Source organism: Castor canadensis, chromosome 8 (assembly GCF_047511655.1).
Source record: "Castor canadensis chromosome 8, mCasCan1.hap1v2, whole genome shotgun sequence".
In the NCBI taxonomy this organism is placed as follows: domain Eukaryota; kingdom Metazoa; phylum Chordata; class Mammalia; order Rodentia; family Castoridae; genus Castor; species Castor canadensis.
In genome coordinates, this window is record NC_133393.1 from 26,809,390 (window position 1) to 26,819,149 (window position 9,760).

General features: G+C 38.5%; 1 protein-coding gene across 1 annotated transcript; it reads right to left on the reverse strand.

Moving 5' to 3' along the window:
• Positions 1-7,667: 7,667 nt before the first annotated feature.
• LOC109703027 (olfactory receptor 14J1-like) lies at positions 7,668-8,627 on the reverse strand. Its single transcript, XM_020188242.1, has one exon. It carries the CDS (start codon positions 8,625-8,627, stop codon positions 7,668-7,670), a length of 960 nt encoding a protein of 319 aa, XP_020043831.1.
• Between the last annotated feature and the right edge of the window lie 1,133 nt (positions 8,628-9,760).

A 9,760-nucleotide genomic window follows, 5' to 3' on the forward strand; every position in this document is an offset into this window, starting at 1 on the left:
GCAGGAATGTTGGGGTTAACAGTGAAGACAGCCATGGTAGTACCAGACCCTCTCCCCACCTTGCAGGTGGCTTACTGGAAACTCCCCACCCAATCCCAAAGACTAACAAAGAGACAGTTGTTAACTTGTGCTCAGGACAGTTGAGCAGACAGTAACCTAACTACAACTTAACTTTCTTGGTTGCCCAGCAGCAGTATTCCTTAGTGACCTTCCTGGTACTTTTCCATTAGCTCCCTATATTTAGCCAAAACCTGTGTCTGGCAGTGAGCTCTAGCTCTTTTGCTGGGGTCCCCCTCCACATGGCTCCTGCCTGAACAATAAACCTGTGCTAGTGTTTGAGCCATCTCTCTGCCTTTTCCGTGCCTCTTTCATTTCTAACAGATGGTGAAGAAAAGGCAAAAGGAGAAGAGGAGTATTTGGTTGGGTGTGAGCTCAATGAGATCTCCTTGTAGCCAAAGGTCTGAGACCATCTCCGTGAGGTTTTCTTGTGGTAGATGATAATTGTTAAGTTGGTTTTGGAGTATCTGGAGGAAGTCTGGTACAGTTGGATGAATTGATTCATCAGTCTCCTAGATGGAGAGCAGGTGGGTGATATGGATCTTGGTGGGCCCAGTCCTGGAGCAAGAGAGAGCAGGAGAGGGCAGTGCATCGGGGAGAGAAGAGGCTCATTTTATAGAAGAGACAGGTACCCAGGGTTTTTATCCCTGCAGTTTAATGGCAGTGGGAGTTATTAAAATAACCAGTAGGGGGCCCTTCCAAGGAGGTTTTAAGGGAAGAGGGAGTATTGGTCCCTTGTAATAAACCCATTCTCCCATCTGTACTGGGTGGGGGTTTAGAGTACAGAGGTGGGTTTTGGGAGGTGGGTTTCTAGGTGAGTCCAAAGTTTTGTACTCATGTAGGGTAGCAAAGAAGAAAGCAGAGGAGGGGGAATGTTAGAGGGTGTGGTAGGAAGACCCAGTGTTACTAGTGGGCAGCCAGCCATACATGGCTTCAAAAGGGCTGATTAGCAGAGGCTTTTGAGGGAGGGCTCAGCATGGAGGAGAGCTAAAGGTAATGGTTTGACCCAGTCCAGTTGCAGTTCTTGAGTAAGTTTGGTGAGTATGTTTTTAGGGTGTGAATGGCCTTTTCCAGAGGATTGTGGATGGTATGGGATGTGGAAGTGCCATTTTGACCCAATATATGAAGTCGGTTGTTGAACAATGATAGAAGTAAATTCTGGCCCATTATCTGATTGTAGTGATGTGGGGAGACCAAAACAGGGAATGATTTCCCTGAAAAGTATGGTGGCCACTGTGGAGGCTCCCTTATTAGTAGCGGGGAAAGTTTCAATCCATCTTGTTAAAGTGCCAGTGAAAACTAGATATCTGATGTGCTTAATGGGGAGACATATTAGTAAAATCTACTTGCCAGTCTGACCCAGGTAAGTGACCACTTGCCTAATGGGTGGGAAAGGAGTGGGTGCTGGATGTTTGATAGGGATTAGTTTTGGAGCATATGTTGCAAGAGGATGAGATTTCCTTTAGTGTTTTGTGGAAGTTAGGATTAGGAGTGATATGGATTTTAATAAAATGGGGTAAAGACAGAGGGTTAAAATGGAAGACTTGATGGAGGGCAGTTAGTATGGGTTTAATTTGTTGTTCTGGTAGAACAAGGGTATTATTTAGAAACCAGTATCCTCTGTGCTGGCTAGTCCCCTGAGTTTTTAATAGTTCTTTCTCTTTCTGTGTGTAACTATAGTTACATGTATAACATATGGTAGAATGCCTTGGTGTGTGTGTGTGGGGGGGGGGTTTGGGCTGCCTGTTTAGCTGTGGTGTCTGCCAAGTTATGGCTAATAGATATGAAGGTGTTATCGTTTTGATGTCCCTTACAGTGAAGGATGGCAGCTTTTTGTGAGGGAGAGTGACAGCTTGTAAAAGGGCCAAAATATATTTTGTATTGGTTATTGGAGATCCCTTAGTTGTTAAGAATCCCTGTTCTTTCCACATTTGGCTATTAGAATGGAAGATATTGTATGTGTATTTTGAGTCTGTATAAATGTTAACTGTCTTGTATTTTGTCCTTTCTAATGCTCGTGTAAGAGCATACAGTTCTGCCCGTTGTGAGGTAGTTGTAGGAGGAAGGCTATTTGTTTCTATTATGGTATATGTATTATTATTTTGATGTCCCTTAACTATTGCATATCCTGCTCTAGTTGCAGAGGTAGTGGAGGCCTTTGTAGAGCTGCCATCTATAAACCAGGTGGGGGCATCAGGTATGGGGGTGTCTAGGATGTGATGAAGGGTTGTAAGTGAGTCAACAAGTATCTCAATACAGTTATGAGCTAGAGGTTCTGGGTTAGGTGGGATACTTGAGGGTAAGAGGGTAGCAGGGTTAGTCACTGACATTGCCTGAAAGTTAGATCAGGTTGTAAGAGAAAGGAGTGTAAGATCTGAACATGAGATAGGAAGACTGAGCTAAGAGTTTGTGGCTAATTAAGTCTTGAATGTTGTGAGATGACCAGACTGTCAGTTGAAAGTTATTTTTTGGGCTTCTGGTATTAAGAGAACTGCTGTGGCCAATACTTTTAGGCAGGCTGGCTAGCCCCTATAAATGACTATAGGAGCTGTTGAATCTCCTGCACTTTGGGCCACCAGGCCCAAAGCTTGGCCTTTGTCTGAGTCTAGGCATAGATGAATAATTTTTTTAGGGTTTGGGATGGAGAGTGCAGGTGTCCTTGATAAAGCTTGTTTGAGGCAATTAAAAGGGGTTACAAGGGCCCTGGGGCAAGGTAAAGGCTCGTCTGGGTTCCCTCTAGTAGCCTCATATAGTGGTTTGGCTATTATTGAATAATTAGCGATCCAGATTCTAAAATACTCAGTTAGCCCTAGAAAAGAAAGATGTCCCTTTTTGCCTTAAGGGAAGCAATTTGGAGTATGGTGGTTTTTCTGTTTTGAGGTATTTGATGACATCATCAAATTAAGGGACTTTTTTGTTCCTTAATTCTTTGGCTTCCTCATCCCTATTGTTAAAAACCTTAAAGGCTGTGTTTATTAAGTTTTGTTTGGGGGTGCGGGGTTACTTTTTAAGTTTTTGGAGCTCTTTTCAGATGTCTGGAGCTGACTGACTGATAAAGTGGAGATGTAAGAAAATATGACCCTCTTGGGAGGCAGGGTTTAAATTAGTGTATTTGATCATTGTCTCCATGAGGCTATTAGGAAAGAGGGTATGATTTTCATCTGGATTTTGTGTGATTTCTTTGATCTTATTGTGGTTGAATTGTTTATGGCTATTTTTGTTCTTGCCTGCCAGTAGGCAAGAAATCATATGATCTTGGGAATTTGATCTTGGGTCCCCATTTTGATAGCTCCATTAAGGCTGTCTTAGGAACTGCCTCAGTGGCAAGGGGATGTCTATTGGGATGCTGTTTATGGAGTTGGTCAGCATGTTGTACTGCTGCCTTCCATATTCCCTCCTTTTCATCCTTTTGAGGATGTCATTAATGATGTTATAAATGTCACTCCATGTGAGGGCATAGGCCCTAGTAAGATGGAGGAATTCCTTATGGTATCTTATTGGATTGTCTGAAAAAGGAGCCTGATTGTTCAATTTGCGAGATATCTAGCATAGAAAAAGGGACATGGACTCTGACTTCTCCTTCTACTCCTGCCACCTCTTGCACAGGGAGAACGGGGTTGGAGGAGGATGTGTATATGTGAATAGTTGTAGGACTGTAGGAGTGTGCATTCGGGATCGGGTGTGAGGAAGGGACAAAGGAAGGGAAGGGGCCATGATTGAGGAAGTGTTTTCTAGGGAAAGAGGTGGGGAAGAGTCTTCCAGGGAGGAGAGGGGGCTTGGAAGAGTTGGGTTGGAAGGAGGGAGGACTGTTAAGAAGGGGGTTTATAGCTGGATCTGGATCAAAAATTGATGGGAGGGGATTAGGAGCAGGAGCTGAGGGGGAGTGGTGAGAATCAAGAATAAGCACTTGGTGGGGGGCCACAAAGGGAAGGTGAGGACTTGAGATAAAAGAAATCCTGAAGATAAGGGGCTTCTTGCCATTTGCCATTTCTCACAATAGAATTATCAAGCTCTCAGACAGTATTGGGATTAAAAGTGCCAAATTCAGGCCATTTTGAAGAGTTAACTAACCTATATTGTGGACAAATTTGTGTGGAAAAATGGATGAGGTTTGTTTGTTTTAAATCGCCTTTTAGGCCTAATTTTGTGAGGTTATGCAGGAGACATCCCAGGGATGAGTCAGAGGGAATTTTAGAGTGGGTATTGCTCATGGCCGGGGTTAGGAAGTTTTCTCTAGGGCGCCGAGAAAGCTTACAAAACCAGAAAAACAAACCTGGGGCGGTAGGTAGATGTCTCTAACCTATGTAGCCGGGGGCAGACTCCCTGGGGGCCAAACGGCTGGAGGGTGAGAGGGAAGAGGAGAGACAGGAACACTGAAGGCGAGAACGTGACGTGCAAGGACCTTTTGCTGTCGGTGGCAATATTCTGTATCTTGTGTGATTGTAGGTGGGGATTTAGTGGATGTACATACTATTGTCAGTGTTCACCTATTTATACACCTTAAATAATGATGATATACTTCACATAAATATCATTCTAAGTTTTGAAAAATGTAAATTTGGAGCAAATTTATTTCATTCAAAATAGAGTTTGTAGAAATCCATTAGGCGGTACCAATGTTCAAGTATAAGGTAATGTTTCTCTGCACCACTCTTACGTCAGTGAAGTTGAAAGGTTTAACAACAGTAATTACTGATTGGTTAGATATAGAAGTTGAGTAGTATTAAATATTCAACAATATGTTTTAAACAACTAGTTAGACAGAAGAATTATTTTCCTGAGTTAAAAGATTGAGAATAAACAAATAATGGGAAGTGAACAGAGAGGGGATAATTTTTGATGTACCTAGGCACCTAAGGTTAAATTGTCAATTATCTGCAAACATTTTCCTTCCTTGTACTTTAGAAATGTCTTGGTGGCTAATCATATTTGGATAGGATCATTCTTTATAAATAGTGCATTCTTTTGATCTGCAGTTTGTGAAGAGCCAACAACATTTTCCTACTTAAATCTAACTCTAAATAGATCATTCAAAGAAACAAGATATTTTACATTGCTAATCATTTTCTGTTTCCCGTGAGACTTTTAAAATTCTCAAGTGGAGCAAAAGCATTTCATATAGTCAAATCTTATATTAATAATGCATTTCATAATAGACTGTTTCAGAGGAGATAAGCAAAAGATGGCTGGGTACCCATGCAGACATAATGATGTATTGAAAACACATAGTAGATGGGAGAATGAAGAGAAAATTTCCTACATGGCATGAAGCCTAAGGAACTGATCACACACATGTATACGCATTAGAATGTTCACAAATCATCTTTAGAATATAACAATAAAAACTAAATTTTTGAAATAGGGACTAGGTTAAAAATAACATACAGTCATTGAAAGATTTTACATATTTTCAGGAAATATTAATATGACTATATTTTATAAACAAAGAGATTACTATGTATAATGACATTACAATTCAATATAGTATAAACACATACATATGCACAAGTAGAAAAATACCAAGAAGTGCATATATAAATAGCATTACAATAAATTCATAGTGTAGTTTAACCTTTTCTTTGTTCCTCATTTGGGAATTTTTTATATAACCTTTTTAAAGAAGATATACTTTTTGAAACGTGCATATAAAGAAATAGGAATGGCTGTTGACCGCATGTCAAGATTATGAAATAGGACAATAAAAAGGTTTGTCACCAGCATTATATTGGAAGAGAAAAACACAAAACCTTTATAAACAAACGGAACACCTGATTCATGTGCATGCATGTGTTGACATTACAGACAGAACATTTAATGCAAAAAATTCAAATATATCTCTCACCCATTACCGAATTATTGCTCATTCACAATGACATTAGAATGTATTTTGATTTACTTCAGAACTGAAGAAATCAGTCCAGTTTTACCTTCATGTGACTTATGAGTCATTTTTAAAGAGTGGTACAGCATTATCCAAGAATAAGGCAGACATTTAAGTCCACAATATTTGAGCTAACACACTTAAATTTGAGTTCTTCATATGTCAATCATCTTTGTTCTGTTTCTTGAACACAAGAGGCATCCCTGCCTAACTGTAAAAAACATCTTTCCAAACTCGTTTCTATATCAGTAGGGGAGATAATCTAATGCAAATTTTTTTAGTAATGCAAAATAAGTAGCTTGATGACTATCTCATTAATAAATTATAGTCATATAGTCCTGTTTTAATAGATTATACACACACACACTAGCTCACATTTGGAAAACAAAACATTTCAATTGAGAGGTAAATAGGTGAACTGTGAGTTAGAAAAACTATTAGTTTGAATCATAATTTTATCACTTTTTATTTAAGAAACCTTATGAAAATTAATTTCCCCTAAATTTAGTGTCACCATTGGTAGAAAGGGGCACTATGGCTTAGTTAAAAGAATTATTATCCAGGGTTAAAAGAAAATGTATATACAGAGCTCACATTTACTACGGACTGAAAATTATGTAATAACTATTTTAATATTTAATATGAAGGGAAATGTTATAAATAGTTGAGATAGGAAAGTTGGAAGCCCACCAAAAATAACAAACACCAGGAATGTACTACCACATAAACGAAGTTGGTTTAAGGGATGGTATTATGGGATTACATTTGTTAAAACCTACTTTAAATTAAGTGGGCCATGTCATAAGCATGTGTCTTTTCTATTTTATTTCAGAGGAATTCCTAGGATGCTTTAAAATAACTTGATTGGGGGAGGCAAATAAGTCTAATACCTTTTGAAGCAAGATGTCTTATATTTTGCAGAATTATATCTGAGAACATGAATAGAAAAGTCAGAATGAAGGTCTGAAATTAGGCTCACCTCTTTTCCAACATGGAACACGATGACAATGCCTTTTAATTTTTATGGCTTCTTAGAGTTTAAGGTGGATTATGAATACATCATTCCCTGAAAAAATTCTTCTTCTGACAGGACCTTCTTCAGAGATTCCTCCACAGCTTCATTTTGAAAACTTTATGTAATTAGATTGAGTGTTGGAGGTATCACAGTATAGAATACATAGAACATAATTATGGAAACATTCTGTGATTTGTCACTTCTAGATTTTCAGTTTGTATTCAATTCAATCACTGGAGTGAATGATGAATGATCAATACAAACTGCATGATGGCATCAATAGATGCATTACTAGCAAATCAATGTACATTCAGGAAGAAAAGCTTCCAAACTTGAAATAGGATAGTACTTACGAATTATAGATAAATACTATCAATTTCTTTTCTTCTTCTTGTAATATTGTTCTTGCAGTGGTCTGAAAACAAGTGGTGGTTTTTGGAGTGTTCAGGTACGCATATGTGGTTGTGTGTATATTGGAAAGGTTAGAAAGGACTGAACTTATATGACAAGGGTACAATGGTTAATTTTTCTTAATTTGAAAAATCAAAAATGGTTTCAATGTCTCAGGTAAAGAAATGTGATGAAGAGTTTATATAATTCAAGTGGATTTATTATACAGTTTATCTACAGAAAAATATTGCATTTCATTATCATTAAATATTGAAAAAAATCCAGATACTATAAGAGCACCTTGTATATAATATTGGACAGTCACTAACACAACAAACATGCCTTTTTCCCAGTGAATTCTCCACCCAACAGTAACTTCACTAAAGCTCCCTTCATGGTCTCATTCCTCAAACTGTAAATAATAGGGTTGAGAGTTGGGGGTATCACTGTGTAAAATACAGATAGCATAAGGTCAAAAGCAGATGGAGAGTCTGAAGTTGGTTTCAGATATGCACATGCTCCTGTGGAGAGAAAAAATGAGACCACAACGAGGTGGGGCAGGCAGGTGGAGAAGACCTTAGACCGACCTTCAGCAGAGGGTATTCTTAGCACTGTGGAGAATATGTGGATGTAGGAGAGGGCAATGGAGATGAAGCAGGCAAAGGCCACCACAGACATGAAAGCAGCCACTCCTATCACTCCCAAGTAATCATTGGAGCAGGAGAGCTTGACCAATTGGGGGACATCACAAAAGAACTGGTGGATTATTTTGGCCTTACAGAATGTGATAGAAAGTGTGGCTGCTGTGTACAGGATTCCAGAGATGCTTCCACTTAGCCACACAGCTATCACAGCCAACTTACAGTTTCTGGAATCCATGATGAACTCATAGTGGAGTGGGAGGCAAATGGCTACATATCGGTCATAAGACATTACTGTGAGAATAGCCACTTCAGCCCAGGCTAAAGATGTGAAGAAGAAAACCTGCAGGATGCACTGGCTGTATGAAATGTAGGCATTGTCCATTAGGGAATTATCAATGGATTGGGGGACTGTGACAGAAAGAAAGGAGACATCTAGAAGGGAAAGGTGTTTTAAGAAGTAATACATTGGAGATTGTAGATGCTGGTCCAGTGTTGTGATGGTGAGAATGGCAAAGTTACCTACCAAAGCCAAAAGGTACATCACCAAGAACAGCAAAGCATGTAAGATCTGCAGCTCGCGATTGTCAGAATACCCCATGAGGAAGAATCCAATCATTTTGGTGTCATTTGTCCTAATCATTTTGAAAATGAAAGTATGGTTACAGCTGGAAAACAAACAGATATGGGAAATGAAGTAGGAAAAATCTAAAAAGAAATGATTTACTCATCATTGTTTCTTTCAACAATTAGTTTTTAAGAGCCTGTCATTTCTCAGCTGGCCATTTTGAGGGAATATATTTGGTACTGAAGCACAGGTTCACTGAGTATTGATCTTTCCTGTTTCCTACCTAGCTCACAATTAGGCCATCACAATGAGAGACTGTTATTTGGGATCCAAGGGTTAAATGGGTAGAACCATTGCTCTTTGCATTGCCATTTTACTTAATGGACATTTTATTAAAATCAAGATAAAAATAAGTTTCAAAGGAAATGCTTATGTGACTCTCAAATAGTTTTCTAATTTGATTGAGTATAGTATCTGGTACTTAGCAACTTCTATTTGAGTCTTCACCTTATATAATATTTTTCAAGTAAACTGATCAAATAATTATTGACTACTTATTACAAGCAAATATACTACTTGTCAATAAATAAGGCTGCTGGTATTGAGGTGGTTTTACTATGGAAGGAAAACACTTAAATGCTAAGCACACAATTTAAAAGAGACTCTAGGTTAATATAATCTACATTTCAGAGAAGAAAGAAACCAAATTTTCGTGATCCAAGATTTAGACCTTTGTGGAATGGAAATAACTAAGCATTCTTCATTCACTAAAATGTATATCATGCCTGATGGGTAATTCGTAATTACTCTCTCTTAGTTTTGTACATTTTTCCTTCCATTTTGAGGACATTATTCTAAACTATGGGAAAGGTCACCATGCAGTTTTTTTTTGTGGTGGCATATATCTTATTTGAGAAATGATATCTGAGAGAATCCTAAACTTTGATGTTAGTGCTCGCTCCCATTTCTTGTCACTCTGAAAGAGCCATTTTGCCATGTAATTCCACTCTCTTCTGTTGACAATGAGACTTATTCTGCCTCTCTTGTACCTTCTCTTCTGTAAATAATGATATTGGCATATCAACATTGGTTTTCTATATCCTTCTGCCTGGCAGGCTTCAGTGGTTTCAGAATGCAATAAAAATGGTTATTGAATTAACTGAAATTTTTAAAATTTTGCTTTAGTTGCCACATTTGAAAGACTATGT